Source organism: Netta rufina (assembly GCF_964035555.1).
Source record: "Netta rufina genome assembly, chromosome: 3".
Taxonomy (NCBI): domain Eukaryota; kingdom Metazoa; phylum Chordata; class Aves; order Anseriformes; family Anatidae; genus Netta; species Netta rufina.
Window position 1 is genome coordinate 3,841,289 of NC_140125.1, and position 23,439 is coordinate 3,864,727.

Sequence of the window (23,439 nt, forward strand, 5' to 3'; positions counted from 1 at the left end):
TCACAGGAAGAAGGTTTTAGGCTAGAGATGTTTCATTTACCTTTGCTTTAAAAGTGAGGCTTTCAGTTCATGGTTCTACATCTAGGATTAAAAAACAAAACACAACTTCCAGCAATTTTTTCTTTCTTACATTTCCCTTCTGCTTTCTGTCTGGTTTATTTTGAATGAGCTACAGGGTCAACGCAAGCCTGTACCAAGGCTGTTCTGGAGCTTTGTTGCTTGGGTATAAGCAGAGCTTAAGTTCTTTAGGAGGCCCAGTTAAGTTCAGAAGTTTCTAGTTTAGGGGCTTGAGTTCCTCCATGTATGGAACTGGTAGAACAGAAATGTGCCTTTTCCCTGAACTCTTAGTGTGTGTGTGGCTGGTTACCATTAGGATATATTTGCAAATATTAACACAGTCTATATGTTTTCTGCTCTATGTATGGGAAGCAGGGGAAACAGTAGAAATGGAGACCCTAAAGATATTTTCAGCTTACTGTTTTTACCCTATTTTCATTTGGCTCAGTGGAAATAGAAGATTAATCACTCAGACATGAAAATTCATAATGCAGCAACACTACTTCTTCGTCCTGTGTTCACAGTCAAACTCTGGAAAAAAAACAAAACAGTGCAAGTGGAAGAACACAAAAAGGACCGGGCAGTCTCTCTTTTTCCATCCTACATATAAATGTAGGTGCAATTCAGACAGAGGAGGAAAGGGGTGAGAGGAGTCAATCAAAATAATACCACTTCTAAAAAAGCATCTTAAAATGTGTACAATTTATTCTGGAAGTGAAACAAGAAATGTTTTCATGACAAAATTTCAGAGAAAGTGAGTATGTTAAGTGCATACCTGTGTACCATGTTTGATTTTCATAGGCTTTTTAAAAGGTTTATAAATCTAAGTCAAGTAGCAAGCCGAGAGCATTTCATGGGCCACAGAGAAAACCTGTGAATGTAATTTTTTGGGTTCTTCAGGGATGGCTTCCCTGCTTTTAGTTCAGAGCATGGGAAAGCCATGCTCTGAAGTTCAGAAGAACCTGTTTGGACTGCAATATGTACCAACAGAAACCATGTTTTTTTTTCCACATGTGAAGTGCTCGTGTATCCCTTCCCTGCAGGCTTTCCTGGCAGACGTTCCACTGTTGCAGTGTGCAAGGCTGTGCTCTTGCAAAAGTCATGTCAACTTTCCTGTTAATCCGGGAGTTGTGTAAACTGTTCACGCTGAAACCCGAAACCAGGTGGAACTGACCCGGTTTCAGCAGTAAATTGATATTCTGGCCTGATTTGCCCAAGGAGCCCCAAAGGTTTCGTCACAGCGTGCAGGTTCCTCCCGAGCAGCCCAGGAGCAGGGCAGTGCCCGGACCCCGCTGAACACTGGGAGGCCAGCTAGAGGAAGGCATGTGAGCAGGCCCTTCTGTGAGAAATCCTTACCCCTTGCTTTTTAATCTACCCCTTTCCCTTCCCTCTTGATTCCATTGGGTCTCCCAAGCCCACGTGAGTCAAGGAGAATACGTCTGGAAGGGACCTGGAGCAGCAAATGCCTTCGTAGTTGCCACTGACCTAAAATCCCCTTCAAACAGAAGTTAATTCTGTTCCAAAATGGAACTGTTGCTTCCAAGAAGCCCTTGTTGTGTCTGGGGCTTTTTCACCTGCTGCAGCAGTTACTGCACGTGGCAGGATGGTGAGTTTGGGAGAGGATCCCTGCTGTTGCCGCCAGTACCTGCAGCGGGGAGGTGCAATGAAGCTGTCGTGGTGACGGGCTCCTCTCTGCTCCCGCATCTTGTGTGTGGACTGGAGGGAGAGCAGCTAGCTCTGCAGGGCTCAGGGTGTGCAAATTGTCAAATATGATAAAAAGAACTGTTTCTAGAACAATCCATAGCAAAAACACCTTGCCTTAGTGAGACTATCGCACATGCAAGGGGAGATGATTCTCCTGTTACTGAGCAGACCAAGGCATTGGCGGAGAAGTGGAGAAGGGCAGACGTGATGGAGTTTCCAGTTCCTAACTGTGGCTCTGAGGGGCTCTGTATGAACTTCAGCCCCTGTCAGGAGAAGAACAAATATTTATGTGATTTTTGGTGGCATTTTAGATTAATAAATCATCCTTTTTATCTCACATTTTTTTTCTAGTTAGTCACCAAGTAGAGAATTTACAAGAGCAAATAAGAGTAAAAAGGAAAGACAGGGGTGATGATTAACCAGATTTGTAATTATTGTAAGCTCTGGCGTGCATGCTGCTTCCCATTAGAAAGATAATTGTCTTTCGTGGAGTTGTAAAATCACATCTTTGTTTCAGAGCACAGCAGTGCAAAGCCTGCATTTATTTTATGGTACCCGGGGAACATTTTGTGAAATTGCACATTGGTTTTTCACATATGCATTAAATGACTGGTTTTGTGGGTGGGCCTGTTTGGGACGTCGTGTCCACCACACATGCTGCCTTCCCTGTCGACCCAGTAAAGCCAGCTAGCTTTGGCTGGCTTGACGGGAAGACAGTGTGGTCTGGCGGGTGGATGAAGCTGTCAGGCCACTTGTAGCTATTCCTATTCTAGCGAGGCCGTGGGAGTACAGCAAAGCTGCGAACCCAATGCTTGTTTTCTGCAAAAGTTATCAACTGGATCTTTAGCCTGGAACTTCTTAGAGTTTTGTCTGTAGTTTTTTGGGGGGGCATACACTAAGATTTTAGTTCTGGCATTTTTATTTATTTTTTTGCTAAGAAAAGAAGCGATGGTTTTATTCTGTCTTAGAAACACTAATAATTAGGGATTTAGATGGCAATTTTGCTAGCTTTAATGTCTTTTTGTTTGTTTGTTTGTTTGTTTTTTCCCCTTGAATTGTCATGTGGTCAGAGCCCATTCACCTCAGCAGCACTTTTCAGAAGCAGTGCCAAGACAGATCCTGGGACAGATCCTTTCTGTTCTGGGGCAAGCACTTGCCTCCAGATGTTGCTTCTGTATTCATATTGTTCCTGTAATCAACCTCTTGTTCTCCTTGAGGCTTTGCAAAGCTCTAATCATGTCAACTAAGTCACGCTTTGCATTACTGCATGTATTTATGGTTAAGTGGATAATCACTTGCGTTTTTATTTAATAACTCTTAACAAGTACACAAACAATGCAAGCCGTCATTACCAGTCAAGCAGGGAGAGGTACAATTCAAAGAATACAAGCAAAAAGTATCTCATAGCAATGGGAGGAAAGTGGGAACAAAATTTAGGAAAAAAATCCCACCTCCCTTCCTGGTTACTAGAAGTTAGCACATGATTTGCTCCCTAGTGTTCTCCACCAGTGTAGTCAGCGATGAATCACACCATGGACAATTTCAAGCTGGGCTGATTTGATAAGTTACACTTGGATCAGTGCTCAAATGTTATCTTATTTATGGCCTCTAAAACATTAATTCCCCTCCATAACATATAATCTAATTAGTATTGTCAAGAGTGCAATCAATTAGAGAGGAACAGAGAAAATGAGTGAAAACTGTGTTTAAAAAGGGCTTTGTGCATGTGAAAACCTTGGGATCAATTTGATGCATTGCTGTGTAACAGCAGTAAGCAGGTCCCCGGGTCACTGGTTCGGAGTCAACAGCAAGTGGATTTATTAGGGCTGATGTTACCCAAATAAAAATGGGAACTAGCAGAATGCCCGTTTTTAAGAAGTTGCTCCATATGGTGTGAAGTTTCACAAATCCAGGCAGATCCCCATTTTGCTTTGCTCTTTTTACCACCAACCTGTTAAATGGAGCCTTCAAAATGTACGCAGGAGACGCAGCAAAGCATAAGTGATGCTCTGGCAGATGAGTCGGAAGCACCCAGTGATCAGGGCCATCCCAAGGAGCTGATACCATTCATTAACAAAGCTGGCACATCTGTTGCCTGGGGACCTGTTGTTCAGCCCAAATGCCAACCGGGATGGCCGCTAAAATGAGGTCAGAGCTGCACAGCCAGCGCTGCCCGAGTTCTCCATAATGCCTTTGTGTCGCATGTCACAAAATCTGCCCAGTTCAACCGCATTCCTCCTCTGTCCTCTGGTTTTCCTCCTGCTGTGTAGCCTGTACTGCTCTGTACCTGCTGCAGCTCCTTCTCTTTTTCAGATGGCACGGAGTGTTACGGGGCAGGCCAGAAGTGTGTGTGTGGGGTGTGTGTGTGTGGGGGGGGGGGGGGGGGGTGCAGGACAAAAAAAACTGCTCAAACCCCAACTTTTGTTAAGCTTATGATTCCCAAGAAATGCTAACCAGATTCAGTTGTCCCATAGGGGATGATCCAAAGTGTACATTCATGTAGGTGCTATTCATGTTTTATGACAGGGTGGGGAATGCCAGCCAGTGTTTTATATGGGTGAAAGCCAAATGATTATTTTTTAATGTTTTGTTTTTGTAATATTTTACTTTTCAATATTTTTAATAACAGCCACGTGCACTAGTGCGTCGCCTGCCAAAGGTGTTGGGAAAACTTTCAGCTGGGGAAAAGTTCCTGGCTCCTGATTTATGCCCTTAAAGACGATAAAAAATTCTCCAGCTCTCCTGTCACTCATTTGGACCCGAGGGCTGCCTTGTGAACTCACATAGCAACACCTGTTTGCTCAAGGTGGGACAGTAATGAGCCCGGTATGCCTGCAGGTAGGGCCTGGCTGCCTGCCTGCTCTCGAGGGGAAGGGTTTCGTTTAATTATAACATAGCTCCGGCATCGCAGGCAAAAGCTGCTGTTGGTAGAAAGCTGCAGGAAAAAATCCTGTGACAGAAATAAGCCTGTACTTGTGTGCTGGGCAAAGCGTGCTCCTGGAGCTTTGAGGAGCTTGCAGTTGGATGTTAATGGCTCAGCTTACTGAGCACTGCCCTTGTGAATTGTGGAGCCCTCTGTATTTTTGTCTTCCCCTTCCCCCCAGCCTGGAAATCGGGTGGCTGCTGCCACACTGCTTGGGTCTCAGCGGCAGAGGGACAGCTGGCTGTACAGAGATTACCAGGGGAAGGTTTAGCAGGAACGTGGGGCTCACCATGCCAGCATCAGCGCATTGTTGTCTCGAGAGCAGCATCCTGCCTGCAGCAGCAGCAAGTACAGGTGCTTCCTCAAGGCCCCTTCTTGCCTTCTAAGCACTTATTTTAGGAGCCGAGCCCGCAGCACCTCGCTGCATTGTCCAGCGGTGTTCCAGCCATACAGTCGCTTTTCTTCCCCAACACTGTTAAAAATCCGCTCTGGGCAGCTGAACAGGCTTCAGTGGCACAGACGTGGGTAGTGCTAGGAAGCTGAAGGCCAGTTTTCAAAAAGACTGAAGCATTTTAGGCTCAACATGAAGTCTCCTGTAGCACCAAAAGTCTTGTGTAAACACAGCTCTATTGATATAAAGGGGTTCACTGCAATACTCTAGCAAAAGCCCTTCTGTATCAATACAATAAGGAATTCTGGGCTAGGGATAGGTTGTTGTTTTAAGCAAACCAGTATAGTTAAAAGCCATAAATATTTTAAATGTATTTATGACCTAGGGAGTGGTGTGCCAGGCATTTCCAACAGCCCGTGTGTTTTTGGAAAGCCCAGCTCCAGTTGGGAAGTGTTGACTTCCATCACTTCTCCTGAATTGAGCACTGCTCGCGGCTGGATTTGTTGCCCGTTTGTTCCCCGGGGTGCTGGTGCTGGCTGGTTGGATTTCCAGCTTGCGCCTCGCTGGAGCCGGGGCTGCAACCAGCTTCTCCCACAGAAATTGTCCTCAAATTACTATATGACTCAAAACTTGTGAAAATACAGCATCAAAACAAAGGCAACATTTTGAAATGTTTAATGAGGGGATGGAGTGGGAGGAGAAGAGAACATTGATTCAAGTGGAAAGGAATTTGGAAATGCAAGAAATGAAAAAAAAAAAAAAGAAAAAACACACAAAAAACAACCACGATTGTATGAATGTTATCAGCAGTTTGAAAAGCAGGCAGGCAGACGAATCAGGTTGAGGATATATATGCAGAATTGACCTTTTAATTTAACTTAGAATGAGTGAGGGTAGGAACTCCTGCCCCTGGGGGACGGCTGACGTGTTGCGGACCTGGCGGCATCTTCAGGAGCCCACCTCAGCCCGCATGGATTGGTCCTGCACTTGGCTGGGCCCCCAGGTACCTGGCTCCCGGCACCTTCGCTCATTCCTGGCGTGGTGGCAAGCACAGCAGGCTTTTCTGAGCCCTCCCCTTGCCCGCTGCTAAATACTGGGTGAGCGCTCCTGTGTCCGGGTTGCTTTGTCAAGTGAACAGTCTCGAAAATGAGTGAGGAGAAGCGCCCTCCTTTTCATGCGATAGTAATCTGAGACTTTTCCGTTACATGAGGCTCTCAACAAAAGCTTGTAATTCCACCGGCTTTGTTCAGGGAGATACCACCGGCCCCCTGGCCGCGGAGGTGCCCCGGGGAGGGTGGCCAGGCCCTGCCGCCAGCTCTGGCAGCGGGTCGGGTGCTGCTGAGCGGAAGGAGCCGCTTGGGTGTTTCGCCTGCTGTCTGGCTCTTCCCCTGCTCCGCCGCCCCTTCGCCCTTGGTACAGCCTTCGTTTCCTCCACAGTGCCGTATGGTAATCAAGTGACATCAGCCTCCACCCAGGCGGCTGCTGATTATGTTACAAACCAGCAGAAAGGTCTGAGGTGTGCGCGGCTCCTGCAAGCGCCGGCAAGGACGGCAGCGCGTGGCTCCCTGCTGCTTTTCGCAGGCGGAATTGCAAGCTGGCTTTTCTTTGACTGAGCTTTTCCAGTGCTGGGCAAGCGTTTGAAACCTGATTTAAGCACTTGAGAGTTGCCTGGAGTGGAGTGGGGAAAAAACAAGACACCAAAAAACCCTCCTGGTGCTTTAAGTTTGAACCCGTTACAGACAGCTTACCGCCAACCCACACGGCTGGATTTTGAACCGAAGCTGTTATTTGCTTAGGGCTCAGTGAGAGCGTTTTCTCTAGGGACTGAAGCCAAACTTCTGAGGAAGCTGGGATTTACCTGGATGTATGGTAGAGAAACCTGTGGTTTCTTTATGCTGCAGTTCGTCGTATCCCTGTGTTACCTGTAAATGGAATTACAAAAATCAACCAGTATGCCCGGGCCCTTGTCCCCAGGATATGCAGCTCAGGTGCCGTATAACTATAATCAGTTAGAAGGAAGATTCAAGCAGTTGCAAGGTAAGCCCATGCTGTTTTTTTTTGTAAGTGTTGCTATGATATGATCCCCGTAAACATGTTAGCCTGGGCTTGTTCTCGTTGCATCAAGGCTTTAACAATAACAGAGGCCAAACGCAGTGCTATGGCACCAAGCTTTGTGTGCTTTCAGGGGGTACCGTGCGACTTTTATCCCTGTGAAGATGTCCTCAGTTTTACAGCGTTACGGTGTGTGTTCAACGCTGAGCCACTCAGCCGTACGGATGAGGACTAACCAGACCAAGTCACTTTAAGCAGTAAGGGGGAGAGCGAGGAAGTGGTCTTTCTGTTTATTTTTGCCTTAAACAAAATACAGTTGTGACTGTGGAAACTAATCGTAAAATCATAGCTTTGTTTGGGTGCAGTTTGCAGTACAGCACCCAAACTGCCTGCCTGCACCTTGTAAAGATGGGTAGCTTGATTTCTTCAAATCAGGAGCACTTGCATCGTTTCCAAACAAGCTGATTTGCTTGAACTCATGTTGCTAGTAGATCACTCAAAAAGCATTCACACAATTCAACCTTCCTCATTTTCTTTATCATGTACTATTCTGCTTCTAGACAGAGAGGATGTCCTGCAGTGCCTCCCCATTACCTCCTCTATCTGATGGGAAGAGAAACCAGGGGTTTCTTTTGGGGAGCAATGGCATGCTGGATAGAGGATAGGCCCCTGAGCTGTGCTGAGAGCCTGGGCTCTCAGCGGTGCCCTGGAGGAGGATTGGGCCCCGCGTCTCCCTGCCTCAGGCGCTGCTGCTTCCCTGTGCAAGGCAGGTCTCAGGGATGAATGAACTCTGGCATTGCAGTTTCAAAATCAGAAAGAATTCCTAGCCAAAGCCAAAAATCCTCCTCCTCTACATCCATGTGGCTCTGTAAATAAGCCAGGAGTACAGTGAAGTTCATGCCTTCTGTGCAAGTTTCTTATTTTACTGTGGTCTATGCCACAAGCGTGGTCCTGTGGTTCCCTTCTGAGAGGGAGGAAGAGCCTTGGTTAGCGCAAAGAATGTTCCAATTTGTTGGCTTAAGGAGGGAGGCAGAAAAATCTTTCATTCATACTACTTTGTTTATCTCGTAAACTGGCTCGCAGTAATGGCTGCGTACTGGATGTAGTAAGATAAAATGACAGCAGCTTAAACGCTGGTAACTTGGGCATTCCTCAGGCAAGGCATGGAAAATCCAGGCTCCGAATTTGCACACGAGGGAATACGTTAGAGGCTTTATCTTGGACATCTGTCAGATCTCGGGCTGCAGCGCTCGCTTTAAAAAGAGCGCGTTAAGTCTGTGGCACAGGGGAAGAAAACACTGGCACATGCCTCTTTCTTTGCTGGTTAAGTTAACAGTCTAAAGAAGGCAGATTTTATCATTTTCAGGGTCACTGCTTCAGGAATCCATTATCTGTATGTTTACATCACATTGAAAGAGGAAAGGAGACCGCAGTGTTGAAAGCACAGAAAGTGAGTTTTCCCTTCAGTGGAATGCGGTGTTGACTTGGGGGGAGGAAGGAGGATTGCAATACTCCCCTTAAATTTACTGCAATTTCCTGTAACGAAAGAGATAAAATGCAGGGAGTTCTTCTGAAAAGAGGGACTTTGCAGTAGACCATCCATAGCTGTTTATTCATGCTGCAGAGAGGACAGACAGGCTTGAAAAGTAGTGCTGACAACGATCTCGGCTAGGGTGGAGCTTCAGTACAGGAAATGTTTTAAATTATGCACCAGATACTCCCTGAAATGCTAAATAACTATACAAAATACTGTGTGCTGTAAAGGGAGTGGCTTAACTACAGACACAGAGGTGTCTTTCCTTGGATTAATAGCTCTTTGTTTGGAGAGCATCTAACAGCCATTATTTGGTAGTTGCAGAAATTTCAAGTGACTTCTGTCTCCTGTTGGGGGCTCCGGTAACATCACAGGGCCCTTTGTGGCACGGCAGGCTGCTCCATGCATCCCAGGTTTAGATCCAGCCAGGATGAGCTGAGTACATGTAGGACTCCTAAATGACAATTCTGTCACCAGTTGGAAGGTGTACAAGCAAATAAGACCAGAGCATTTACAACATGTTTCAGTCTCTGGTAAAAAGTACCTTCAAAGCTTCCCTTCCTTCTTATCATTGTGCTTTCCCCCTTTATAACAGTGTTTCACCCCTCTTGCCCCTGGCAGCATAGCTTGGCACCATACAGGGTCCCTTAGACTCCACCTGTTCTTCCCACACTGGATTTGCCCCTCATTTCTCACAGTTCCTGAGAGTGTTCATGTGAATCCATGGCTTTGCATGGCCTGTAGCAAGGTGTGCTTCAGGCCTAGTGGAGGTTGGAAACTTTCCTTGAGAAAAGCACTTTAAGAGCACATTTTGACTAAAAGTACAGAGAGCGAGTGCTCAGGCCCTGTACTGAGCAGAAGTGTGAATCAGGAATGAAATGAGGATACCTCTCTGATCTCATCTTTCCTAAGGTAGTGGATATGTTCAGTTTGGCACTGTAAGTCTCACTTGAGAAGAAAAGAAGAACCAGGAGACAACCTAATTCTGCCCTAAAATGCTAGCAACAAAGCAAATTCGGATGCAGATTTGAATGACCACTTAGGCACTCTTACATTACACCTCTGTTAAGTGCCTTGAAGTGGTGATTTTTATGGAAACTGCTGTTAAACTTGGTGGTGGTGACTGGCGGAGCCTCTCAGGCAGATTTTCCAGCCCTGTGCCACAGGGGCATGAAGCCCGCACAAGCTGTGGGACTGCACCTGGGCAGGGTTGCCTTGCAGGGCCCCCCTGCTGTTCTCCTCGAAAGGCCCAAGTGAAGCAGGAGGTGGCAGAAGATGCTGCTAGGAGTGCATCAAGGCTGCTGTGGTGTCAAAAGAAACACTGAAGCCCGTGTGTGGTAACAGAGAAGCAGAACCTGGTGGCCACGGGGTTGGCATGTGTTGAAGCGGCTGTGGCTAGAAGGGGAAATCCAGATCATCAGCAGGACTCCTCAGCGTACTCAGTCCTGGTGCTCAGGAGAATGTCAGTGCAGGTGTGGAGAGAAAAAATGCTTTCACAAGTTCTGTTTTCTTTTGTAAGCTTTGTTAGTTCTTATTATGGTTTGTTCTCCCAGTCCTGGAATGATAAGCAAGAGATTGTATCAGTGGCTGCTATCATTTTAAACCTAGGTGTGGAGCTTCAGTTCTCACGGCTGGTTGTTCAGCAAAAAGGGATCGTGTTGTAAGGCTGGAGTAACTCTCTGCAAGTAAAGACAGGACCCCAAAACTCGTTTGTGGAAAACATGTTGCCATGTAGCTTATGCAGGGTATGTCCATGGAGGAAATTCATCCTGTTCAGCTGAGGACTTGTGTGACAAGCAGAACAGATAGGCTGTAACTGCAAACCAAGACACCACAGGGGCTGCGTTAACATTCTGGGGTCCTGGAGGGGTTTCAGGGTTGGCAGGAAGATGCAAGTCAGGAATTTGCAAGATCCCCGCAGCTGTATCACCTTCTGCAGCAAAGGTGAAGGCGCCTGAGTGGCAGTGCCAGGGGAAGCCATCGGGGCGAGAGCAGCTGTCATCGCTGCTCGAGATCTCCTTCCCATCTGGCTAACAGGACAGCATGGTGTTTGTTAACGCTGCTGGCAGTCAGTAGCTTGGTGGCTTGTTCAGTTCCCGCAGTGTAGTTGGGAAGCTGCGCCTCAGCTCTAAGGCTGGGCCAGAGGTGTGAGACTTCAGAGGTAGTCACAAATCTGAACTCCCAGGGGAAGGGAGCGGGCCAGATCTGTGCTCCTGATAAATCGCCTGGGGAAAGCCAGCTTCCAGAGGAGCTGGGTGCTGTACCCTGCTGTGTGGTACATTCTGATTTTGTTTAGTTTGTCTGATGTTGGATTTTAGGCGGAAATGTAATTTGTTTCCTGCAAGAAAGTCTCATCCCCAGATCTCTGCCTGTGCCCAAGGACCAAGAGGGAGCTGCTGCTGGGAAATGACAAGTGCGTCCAAGTTGCTCAGGGAGTAGCCTAGGTTAGGGTAGTGAGATCTCCTGCTACACCCAGGATCCTCTGAAGTTACGTGGGTGCCCTTTGAAAAGAGTTTCAGCAGCTGCTCTCCTTGTTTCAAGATTTACGTGCTGAAGGCTTTCGCAGTCGCTTGCTAGCAGTGACCTGCACAGCTACAGGCAGTGATTGCTGAAGGACATCCTACTTTGTCTACCAAATTGGTCACTGGCACTTCTTGTCATGGCATATCCTGTTAAAGGTGAAACAGGGGAAGGTTTAATTTCAGATGAAATGGGTCAAGTTTATGTGTTTGTTTCGTCTCTCCCCCCCACCTCAGACCCACATAAATTGCAAATATGTCCATATTCTTCTGGCAAATCTTGCTTGGTTTGCTGCTGTCGGCAACCCTTCCAAAATCTTCATGTCACAGCATACTTCAGTCTTCTGTTTTCAGTGAACACGTGGGCACGAGCTAAATAGTTGGAAGCCCTATCAGATTTGCAAAGACTTAAGCAATTGCAAATGCAGCGTGCATGTCTGTGATAGCCGGGCCCTTATTCTTTCTGATGTAAAGTCTTTCTGCAAATATATTTGAACGTTAGACTCAGTTTTATGGCATTTTAGCCATCTGTAACAAAGATGGTAGCTGAATATTGGTGAAAGTCGTCTTTGTCTAGAAATGTTTCAAAAGGACAGTTGTTAGGAAAAGGTTATAAAAAGCGATCTTGCCAACTAATTGAGTGTGTAATTTCAGGATTTAACTTGGAGGAAATGATTGGGTAAGTGTTGTAGCTAACATATCCAAGTTCTTTTTCAAAAGGAACGTTTTTACCAAATCACTTGCTAGGCCTTGTACTCGATTCTTGTCTCTTCAAAAAATGAACCAGTCAAATTTAAACTTCCACATCCTCTTACCTTTCTTTACCAGTCTGGGGGAAGCTGTAGCACAAAACTGATGCAGAATCAGCAAGAGGGCTGTCAGGGCTGCCTTATCATTGCTGCCCTCTCCATTGCTGGAGAGGGCAGCAATGATAATGATAGAGAATCCAGGATTCTCTACCAATTGTGATATTAAAAACAAAATAAAAGCGAGACTTTTAGGAAAACTCAACAGAAAGTTCTTGCCAAAGCTTTTCTTTCAGAACAAATGGTAAGCAGTAAACATATTAGTTTGTTAATACTAACATGTTAGTGTATTTTCCCTGTTTTGCAGGGCTGTTGAGGACAGAATGGCAACTCCATCTTTTCTGCTAGATTAACTGCTACTGTGGCTCGAGACTAAGTGAGAGCTAAAATATTTCTTACTGTTAAAGAAATAAAATAGATCTTGATAACCTCCTAGGTACTGAAGTTAACAGTTTTATCCTAAAGTCCTTTCTCTTTCTAAAAGCTCTGAATCCTTTTTCACGTCTTCAGATTTCTGAGAAGTGTGTCCCTCTGGTTGCGAGTTTTGGAACTTGGGGAGATGCAGAAGGCAAATTAAAACAGCACAGAGTAGAGTGTTTCTGCTAATGTGGTCACTGTTGATCCAGTTGAAAAAGTACACGTTTGAATTGTATTTGGCTCCACACTGAAATAACTGAAAATTCACAACTCTGAACTGTTGCCTCCATTTTTTTTATTTTTTTTTTTTGTATTCTGTTCTCTTCACTTTCTATTTAGATCATTTGTATTATTTGTTTCTAACTATTTGGATAAACAATGTAATGTTAAAACAAAGAGAAAACTCTGGCTCTGGAATATTAAACAAAAAAAAAAAAAAAAAAAAAGGCAATTGCTGTGTACCTCTGTGGCTCTGAAATTGTGAAGTAAACAACACTTGTAAGCAGATACGTTCACACGTGATGGTAAGGTGATCTTTGAATACCCCCAGGGCAATTTGTTGCCAGTTAGAACAGTGAAATGATTTGTGTGATGTACTTAACTGGTGTAAAGCCCCGTGGCTCTGGGAATCTGGAAACACAGCGATTTGTGCTAGCACTGGAGCTGGTCTTTTGTGTTTCTGGCTGGGCACGTCTAATGAGCTAAATGCCCCAGACAGTCCCAGTGTACCGCAGGCATGTTGTAACCACGTAGGAGTGCAGGGTCCTATTCCAAATATTTCTTCTGTACAAGAGCCCCACTCAAATCGATTGTAGGTTTTTGCCACTAACTTCTGTGGCAAGTGAGGCAGTATATAAGACTGCAGATGGAGATGGAAGTGGTGATTAAAAGCCAGGACAATTATAGGATTTCATTCTTGATTTTTTTCTGAAATCTGTTTTGTGAGATTGTTCTTTTTCTTCTTTTCTTTCTGTCTTTGTTTTCTCCTGGGTCCATGCTTTAATAACCAAAGTGGGTAAAATGCTACCTAAGCCAAGGAGCCAAGCTGAAGAAAATCAAATAGCAGATTTGCAGCATGATTCGCAAAATCCATATTTCCTATTGCCTGTGCTAACCTACTCTGCTGTGGTGCCACAGTGCAGGGCGTGGGGATCAGGAAGGTGCATGTACCTGCCGCTTATGCATGCATCCTGAATTTCATGGCAGTAGTTGCAGTAACTGCACAGTGGTGAGCCAGTTCATTCAAAGTGTTTGACTGCTAACAGCTCTGAAGACCTTTTTATTCCTGTTTCAGTTGCACCAGGAAGTATTAAGTATCAGCTATTCAGTAGCAGAGTATGACAATGACGTTTTTCCTTATGCGAAAATTAATTCTCTCTATTGAGTAAACAGGACTGGGAAAACTGTTAAGCCAGTTATTGGGAATTAGTCTCTTAAATTTAAAAGCTGTGGCGAAAGACAGAGAATCAAGTAAATAACGTTTTAGAGTCTACTTTGCTCTTCCCACAAGAAAGCCCAAGTGGAATTTGATGTGGAAATGAGCACCAGGGCTGGCAGGTACCAACCCATTGCCTGCCTGAGGGGCCGTAAGGAGACAGGTCAGCTGCTAGCTGGGCTGCTGGGACTAATGCTGGCTGCTGGCCCCTTCAGAGGGTCACTGGCAGAGAGCACGGCCTGTGGCCCCAGCAGGCCTGCGCTCCCTGCCTGGCTCCAGGCAGGAGGGCTTTGCTCCTGGTGTGCCTTCCAGCGCGTTTCAGTCACGCAGAGACCAGACTGGGGCTGGCATTCGCACCTGAGGCAGTCCTGGCCCTGCTGTCCTCCACGATAGCCTTAAGGCAAATAAGGAGGCCATGTAAGGACAGTCTAAAATCGCTGGCTGCCCCTAAAAACGCATGCAGCAGAATCCTTCCATCCCTTTCAGAAGAAGGAACACAAGCAGGATGGTGACCACTCATGCTTGTGACTTTGATGTGGAGCCTGAGGTCACAGTGGCTGGGAGAGCCCACGTTAACACAAAGGCCTTGTACACTTGCTGCTGGAACGAGGGTATCCCGGGCTGAGAGCCGCCTTTGTTGGAAGAGAACTACTGTAGCCAAACTAATATTAACCACTCTCCCTAGCCGGGCTGAATGCCCCACTGTTTCCCATAGAAAGAAGCTTAAAGAAAAAGGCCCTTCAGTTTTCGAGGGGAGAGGCGCAGTCAGACTGGCACGCATGCAGAAATTGTGGCAGAGTCCAGAGGCCGTGTTCATGGCTTCTCAGAGGCCTTGTGAAAGGTCTGGCATTAGCGAGCGGCCTTTTCCCCGAGATGACTGGAAATGTAGATAATGCCATGTTCAGTCAAGTTGGGTTTGTTCATAAAAAACGAGAACTGGAACTCCTGGCAGTGCAGGCTCAGCTACGCCGGCAGGACAAGCTTGCACTTGACAGGGTCAGTGTTGTGTGTGAGCTGTGCTTTGGTAGAATATCCAGTTTTGCACACCTTTCAGTAAAACTCTGCTGAGCTTGAGGGGAAGGTCATAAATATGATTTCTCATTTACAAATGTTGTATATTCCCTGCCTTAGCAAGCAGAAGTATCATCCCAGGTGGCATTGTGCAGGAATCAGTTTGGTGTTCCTTGCAGAGCCTGCAAGCGTCTCTGCCTTGGCTGTTGTCACAGTGGCAAGGTGAATGTTCACGAGGCTTGGTGTGGGCTTGGGTGGCTGGGTTTTGTTAGTTTCAGATTTCCTTGTCTGTCTGGTTTAGTTTTATCAGAACTGAGTTTTCGGCTAAAATAGCTAGAGAACCATGCAAAAGAGTGAATAAAGTGTGGTGCCAAGGTACAGAAATTATCTGTTACCACAGGACTCTAATCACAAGAAAGGGGTGGCCATAAGTCTGTGAAGATTGAACAAAACGGAGCCTTGTTGCAAAGAGACTGAGTCTTTCTGAACAAAATAAATGCCGTCTGCCCAGATTTTTCTTGATAAAAACCCTCTGGTGTAGGAAAGATACCTACGTTTAACTCAAGGGCTTGGCAAACTTTCCAGGAAGCCAGTCAATCTGCAAAGCCCCCTTCTCTGATGCTCTAAGCCAAGGGAGACCCATCAAGGGCAGTGAACCCACACAATGGCTCAGTTCTCCCTCAGGAGACCTTGTCTCTCAGATTCAGGCCTGCTCCTTCGTTCATCTCAAATAACTGCTCCTCTTGGGGTTCAGCTTCTCCACTCTGGCCCCGTGAGCTGGGTTCAGTCTTTCCCTTCCCCTTACCAAAAAAAAAAAAAAAAAAAGCCAAGTGTTTGTTTTGCCCAGGCACTGCTTCCAGTTTTTTGAATATGATTTGGTTCCAGGAAAAACAGGAGAGTGATAACAGGGCTGTCTCATCTGCAGTCAACTGACTACAGTTTGCTTTGGGTAATTATTAATTCTGCATCTCGTTTAATATCTTTCCTTGGTTATCTCCAGGGAAACTAGACTTACTATGGTAGTGCAACTGCCTTTTTTTTCAGGGTGTGTTCCTCTTTTCAGCTTTTCCAGGTTGTCTGGCAATATAATGAAAGAGATTGCTCTGAAATTGCGGATGTGACTGTAGTTTGATTGCATGAGTCATAGTCGTTATGGAATGACGATTCAGTACAGCTCTGAATAAATAGGGAGGTGTCTGGAAACGTCAGACATCGGCTTGGTTCTGAACTTGTGACCTCTGCGCTATTCTTGTGCATTGGGGAGTTTGATAATTTGGGCTAACCCTACCTTTAAGTGCTCAGTGTCGCAAGTAGCTTAAATAAAGGAAATTCCTTGGGGCAGCAGCGTCAGCACCCCAAGCAGGGCTGTGGGGAACATTTCTCCTCTTGCGCCACACTGAGGGGCCAGGGCTGCAGAGACCTTGCCGTATGTGGTGGGTCTTTGGTTAAGTGACCAAAGTCTGGTTGATTGAGGCTCTGATTTGGAGCCCAGAGGAGGAGGAAAGGGTGTCAGGAACTGTTTTACTCGTGATGGTGGGGATCACATTTGCTTTCTCAGAGGTGATTTGCTCCCCTTCCTTTGCTGTCTCAGCAGGCTTCACTTGCCCTATAGGGCGTGAGTTGCATTTCGTGCTCCTGGCCACACCTAATTACCAGAGAGGTTTCACATCCAGCACAAGGGAGTTGTTTTAGACAAGTGACAGTGCCTGTAGACAATTCCTCGATTGTGCCCTAGGTGACATCCTGGTCACTGCCCCTTCTGCAGGTGCCCAGGTAATCCAGCAGCCTCCAGGAGCAGCTGATGTGCGGGTTGTGCCTGGACATGGTTTTTGTGGCTGTCCCCTAGGTCCTTATGGAGGCAGTTCACCATGGGAGTCTTGGAAGCTGCAGCACGTGTTTTTTGACAAATCCACTGCTACTCACACACTACTGAATCTTCTCTGTCTGTGCCTCCTCCCCACCCCCCAAAATTAATAAGTAAATAATGATAACTAATAGGAGATAGCATAAAATACCCATGATAAAAATCTGTTTTACTGAAACAGTTGCTCCTAATGGGCAGTTGCACTGATCCTTGCCAGCACGTGGAAGCTGACAATGCTCTTTGCCGCTTAAGAAAAATGTTTATTCACCCTCTGTGCCTGCGGCCAGCCGTGTTACCACTGGTCCCTCATTGCACGCATTTCTTTTTAGTAAAAGCAGCCTCGAGTTGTCCTGGAGAACAGGCAGGGCTTAATGACACCTGACACGTGAAGGCTTTGGCTGTGCACGTGCATGCTGGTGGGGTGCGCTCCACAGGGAAGGAGAAGAGAGAGGAGCACCTGCCACTTGTCGCAACACAAAATAAAGCAGCATCTGAGGGGGAATTTTTATTCCCAGTGTTTTGCCTGACAGCCTGAAACGACTGCCCAGCTCAGTGCAACCTCGGCAGTACCTGGTCAGCGGGCTGGGTACGGGGCTCTCCTCTACCTCTCCTCCAGTCTGCATGAGCGTGGCCGACTCCAGCCATTTCCTAGCAGAGTTTTCAAGCGTATGCTTGTGAGCTGCCTAGTGCCAGAACGCCTTTTGGCATCATGTGCAAGCCAACTTTCCCTTCTGGTTTAGCTCCTGTTGCCAAGTTGCAATATATTTCCTGGGCACCAGCTGCAGGTCACTGGGCTTCAGGTTCAGATGTGTTCATGGAGCTTGTTCTTGTGCATTTGAGTTAGGCTTAAATATACTTGTATATTTGGAGACCTGTAGGCACTGCGCTGTCACATCTCACATTTTGGGAACACTCAAAGAAATTGCACACGGTCTGCGTAAGATGGCATAAATGCATTTTCATGTTCTGGAGTTCTTGCCTCCTGCTGGATTTCAAGACATTTCCAGCCTTTGTATCAGTTAAATTATTTCACAACTGCCTGTGTACGCATGTCTCTGTGCAATTTGGCTAAGAAGGTGTATAAGATTATTTTGGGGGTATAAGCACACAGTGAGTTCAAAGAGCCTGTTCACATGCAGAAGGCAAACGTGCCATAGTTCTGTGCTTAACTGGCCCCTGAATTATATAAAGGCATTAATGTCACAGTAATAGACACTTGGAGCATTTATCAGGCACTCAGCTTTCCGGAGTTCTTGAGCTCTGTTTCTCTTCTTGATTGCTGTATTTCATAGAGTATAAAAATACACAAAACGAGCAAGCAATGCTTGCCCCCAAATAAATAAACCAAGGCACCAAAAAAACCCAAACACTTAAGTTCCTTCTTTTTTTTTTTTTTTCTTTTTTTTTTTTTGGTGGGGGGGGAAGCTGGAGTGCAGACCTCCCCACAGCATGACTAAAGTGGCATCAACGAAATGTCTTTGGTTGAGGTGGTGGGTGCTTCTTCCACTGCTGGCACACACTGAACTGGTGATGTTTGGCAGTTGCATTCTCTCATTGAGTTAAAAATTAAAGCAAGCAAAGGTAAATTATTGGGAGTTCTCACAGATAACTTCAAGAGAAGCCACACCTTTGTAGCACGGAGAGCTTTTCAGGTTGTGCAGTCAGTGTGTTCCTGATCCAGTACGACTCACAAGTCCACTTCAAGACCAGAAAAACAAGTGATGTTTCTGAACGAAGATACATATTTAAGACGTTCAAAGTATTATTTTACTCAACTAATTCCTTCAAATTTGCGCCACCTTTTAAATCTCAGAGAGATAATCTAGAGTTTCAAACAAAGGGAGTTTTTGCATTTTTCTGCTACTGCTTTGAAAGTTGTTCTGTGGGCAGGTTCCTCTGTACTAGCAAAGTATTTGTTTTTTCCCCACTCCTGCATAACTCCAAAGGCTGAAATGATTTTGCTTGAACATGCCCCATTGTTCCACAAAAGCAGATCAGTAAATGACCTGGAATCAAGGAAAATTTTGAGATGAGGAATTAGAATTTGTGTGCAAATTGCTTGTACCTCAGAAGTCACAAGAAAGTCAGTATGGCATGAAAAGACAGATTTTTTTTTTTGTAATTACCACACAAATTTCATAAGGAAGACCATTAATGCATGGAGTGACTGATTGCAGTCTGTGTATGTTAAAGTTTACGTTGTGTTTGCATGTTCTGGAGCTTTTCTGCAGGAATTTACAGGGGAAGGCCCAAGTTGTGCTGTTCTCAGACAACTTCAGCTGGAGCTCTGCATGATGGATTTGCAGATTAGAGCCAGAGAAGATTAGGGGTTTTTCCTCTAATGCTTCTTATTAGCAGGTTGTTTCAAATCTCATTAAATTTCATTCATTTTAAAAACTCCCTTCTTAGAAATAACTGCATGTGATAAATAACACGGGTTCCTTCAGTTATACAAGTAATTGTCATTGTAGTCTGCTGGGTTTTTATTGGTGATAGTCCTTCTGCTTTTGTCCTGGGGGGTGTATTTGGGGTTTCAGCTTAGATCCCAAGCACACAGAGCCATGGCCTAGCTTACCTGTGGTGCTGCTGCTTTCCTTCGGCAGCCTGCTGGCACAGTGTCGTGTGTCTGCCTCTACACTGCAGCCTGCAATTACCAATAATAGATTGTTCTGTGACCATGGAAACTGGGTGAACTAAGCGCATTGTTCAGTAAGGCTATAAAATTGGCCTGTTAAAGGGGAACTGTTATTAATACCTGATCAACACAGTGGTTGTTTAAATACATGTTTTTCCATTTAAAATATTTCTGTGATAATGAAAATTATAATTTAACAGCAACTAATTATAATGATAACATCTCTTAGTACCCAGATTTAATATTTTGAAAGGATTAAATGCATTCATCATAGATTTATTTTCTATTCATGCTTTTCTGTCATTGAAGTGAAATTAGATTTAAACATGAAACCAACAGAGGTTTGGCATTTCTTTCATCTACTCTTCTTTCTGATTGCAACGAATTTTTGAAGAAGCATAGTGAAAACATCACACAGCTTTGACCTTTCACTCCACACAACATCTCAACCTGTGCCTCAGATGAAGGAAAAGACCCTACAGCTCTCTGGGACCCTTCAGTGGGATTCCACGGGAATGCTGGCAGTTCATTTACTGGCCTGTTTGTTTGAGATTGCCAAACTTCTTGGAATCATGGGCTTCCTTGGGTTGGAAAGGGCATTAGGAGTATGTTTGGTCCAACAATCCTGCTGAACGCAGGGGCAGGTTCAGGGATGCTGAGGGTCTTGTGCTGCTGAGATCTGAATGTCCTGAAGGATGGCCTGCAGCCTCTGGGGGCCTGTTGTGGTGTCTGGACACCCTCCTGGTGGGCACGTTCAGCCTCGCACCAGCAGCAGGTCTTGGGCTGAGGTGTCTGCCGTGCCCAGGTTGGCTCCTTATGAGGAGGGGTCTCAGTGTCCATTTCCCTGTCTTGACGGGAACATGGAGTCCTGATGCCCATCCCTTACTGACTCATCTCTGCTCCACAATTATAACTTCATATTTCCAAATACCTAGCTAAGGAGGATCCCAGTCTGGCCACGTAGTTGGGCTGCAGATACAGCAGGTTGCTCCTCGTCTTGTGAGAGTGTTAGCTGCAGTGGAGGAGGAGGAGGAGGACTGGAAGAAAAAGAGTACAGCAGAAGGGAAATCATGTAAAAACAAAAAGCAAAACCCCCTACTTCCTATCCACGTTTTTCTTCCTCTACAGTGGGAATCCACTGTAAGATCTCTGTCATTCCACTGGGTTTGCAGAATAGGGAAAGAAATAGGATGGACCTAGGGAGTTCCCAGCATGTTCTGTGCCAAGCCTTCTCCTCGCCCGTGCACCACTGCTAATCAGCCAGTGGCCTGGGCACAAACAAAACTAATAGCACTGCCCCACTTCCATAAAAAGCCTTGTGTTTCCCTGCATTATGCTCCTCGTGTTTTTTAAAGGAAGTTGCAAAGACCCTGCAAGATTGTGTGTGCTTGAAATAGGGCTGTGACCTCAGGCTCTCCATTGTGGGGTGTGAATCTCAGTGTCCGGGGACAGGCCAATGCTTTTTCCATAGTCCTGCCAAGGAAGTGAATTGTCTGATATGCAAAGGGAAGAAATGACACTAACATCAAATCAGCCTTAAGGTGTTGCTTATTTTAAATAGGAGCAACACTGAGGTATTTTCTTGCTGTTTGTTAAAGGACCTCCATTTGAACTACGTGTTGGACGCTCCATAGGCCACAACGTTAATTTCTTTATTCCACTTCTGCTATTTTGCTGTAAAAGCATTTTTAACACATTGATCTAAATACAGTTTGGACATCAGGTATTGGGCCTCTGGGCTATTTCTCTCGTAACGCACATGGGGAAGGGGCGCGGGGCTGCTTCAGCCAGGGCGGTGGTGGCTGAAGCTTCAGGGCTGGGTGTGGGTGTTCCCGAGGGCAGTGCGCAGAAACATGGACCCGTTCCCCTCATCCACGAGGAAGGGTGCCATTCTGTAGCTGCTTTGTGTTTCATCCAGGAAAACCAGCAGGCAGTCGGTATCCCAGAATACCAGGAAAAAAAAAAAAAAAAGAGAAGGTTAATGTTTAGGAAATGGGGTGAATGACACAGTGTTTCCCAGAGCAGGGAGCTGTCCTGGTGCAGGAGATATTTACTCAATTTTGCATTGCAGTTGTCCTGAAGTTAAATGTGCAGCTCCCTGGTTTGTACTAAGGTAGAGAGAGCTGAACTGATTCTCTCAGAATCTGCTTAAATACATCAATTTTGTCTTCCGAATTTAAAAAAAAAAAAAAAAAAAAAAGTAATCTGAGTTCTTCTACCAGGTTAATCTGTTAAACCCAGATGACTTTCATGTTTCTCTTATATGCTGTGGGAGACTTTAGAGCAATTTTTTGCAGATGAACGTAATCATTCTCCTACACGGATCCAAAGCTGGCTTTTAGAGGGTTTATTTTTATACTGCTGACACCAAAATGCCATAGACCCTGTGTAAAAATAAAGACAATGAAGGGACCTGCCCTTCCAGGCCCTGTAATGCTTGGCTGGCTACCGGACATTGTTTTGTGCATCACTGCATTGTTCAAGGGAGGTTTAGTGACATCAAAGAGAAAGCAGCAGAATTGTTTTTTTCCACATGCTGCATTATGCAGCTTTCCCTTTTTTATTTTCAGAGCGTTTTCAGCAGTGAAAGTAGTCACGTGCTGCAATGTTTAATAGAGAAGGGTAGATATTTAATAGGATTTAGAAGCTGGCTGGTGCTTCCTAGTAAGGGAGAGCAGGTTGTTGTGCACAGTCCGGACTTGTGAACACTATGTTGTCTGTGCAGTGGGGTCCGGAAAACAGCAAAGGTTTTGCTACTAATGCAAATCACCAGCTGAACGCAGCATGAGCAAAATCACATTGTTGCTTTGTCATTTTTCACCTTTGCATTCAAGTTCTTGCCTAAGTCATGTTCCAGCATGTAAAACCGTTGCCATAATCTCACCATTTTTAATGGGGAAGTTGCACCAAAGATTGCTTTTACCAATAACCATAGCAAATTCAGATTGCTTTGATCAAAGTCATCAGCTGCAGTCACTTCTCCATGTTAAACTATCCAAAATAAAAGTGAAGGAGGTACTTCTTCTAAAGCTTACCTGGTGGTTTCGAGGCGCTGGAGCCACACGTACCACCTGCTTGCGCAAGATGCGGATTTGGCTTCCTACGGGTTTTGCTCCGAGTTGTTCCTTGCCTCTGTGTGTGTGTGTTGTTACAGACTTCTCTTTTCCACATTCAGCCCCTTTCTTTCCATTTTTATGTACTTCTGTCTTCACTCCTGTTCCACTCTCTGCAGCTGGAGGAAAGCAGCATCCACCTTTGGTTTTATTCTCTTACTGCTGAAGGTGAAATAGTCATGGGATGGTTGAACATCAAGAGAGGCTTGCTTCATTTCCTTCCCTCTAAGGACACCTGATATTCCTCCTCACTGGGTGATCCCTCCTCCTTCTGTCATTTTCTTTCCCATTGATCTATTCCAACATATTTTAATGTAGACTGTGTGTGTAACATGTGCCTGTGTGCAGTGCTCGTTGTGTTGTTCTCCCTGGGCTTCTTATCGCCACGTGTACTGACACACCACGTCCAGCAGCTGTGTGGAAAGGCTGTCACCTGGTGATCATTTATCCAAGCAGATGTTTCTCCCCTCAGCCGTGCCAGTACAGATATGCAGAGATGCTTTTTTCCCCTTGGGGTTATATTTAGTATCGCATCAGCTCGCTGCCCCCAGCCACCACGCTGAGCTGTCAGGTGCTCGCAAAATGCAGCCGGGGCCTTGCTCCCTGCCTGGGTCGCGGGGCTCTGGTAGAGCCCAGCCTTGCTCTGAGCACCTGGCTCTGCCTTCTGACACCGTGCTCCAGGAGCAGCAGCCACCAGCACCGTTCCTTTCCCAAAGTGCTGCACAGTGGAGATGTTCTGTACAAGCCTTGCCCAAGCCTACCTGAAACAAGGGAGATTAGGCCCAAACAAAAATGACTTTGCGTTCACCAGCAGCCTTCAGTCATTGTGGCTATCCCAGTGCACACATGCATGTTGCTTCACGATGAATTCTTGTTTGATCACAGCGCTTTGGTCCCAGTAGCTGACTCTCAGGCATCTTTCTCAGTTGAAAAACCTTTGAGCATGGCTGGAATTTGTGACACTGAATATCACCGGCT

At 45.8% G+C, this 23,439-nt stretch overlaps 1 protein-coding gene across 4 annotated transcripts in view; it reads left to right on the top strand.

Moving 5' to 3' along the window:
* The window catches only part of SPTBN1 (spectrin beta, non-erythrocytic 1), a 135,353-nt gene that overhangs the window by 49,688 nt on the left and 62,226 nt on the right, over positions 1 to 23,439 (top strand). Inside the window, exon 1 of one of the 4 annotated variants that reach the window (XM_084285091.1) lies at positions 6,683 to 7,112. The exons of 2 other annotated variants lie outside the window; for them this stretch is intronic. In XM_084285091.1, the coding sequence (XP_084141217.1) occupies positions 7,004 to 7,112 (109 nt within the window). In that variant the 5' untranslated portion in view covers positions 6,683 to 7,003. Of the gene's footprint in view, positions 1 to 6,682; positions 7,113 to 23,439 lie in introns of those variants that run through there. One more of the 4 variants, XM_084285090.1, reaches the window with a different exon arrangement.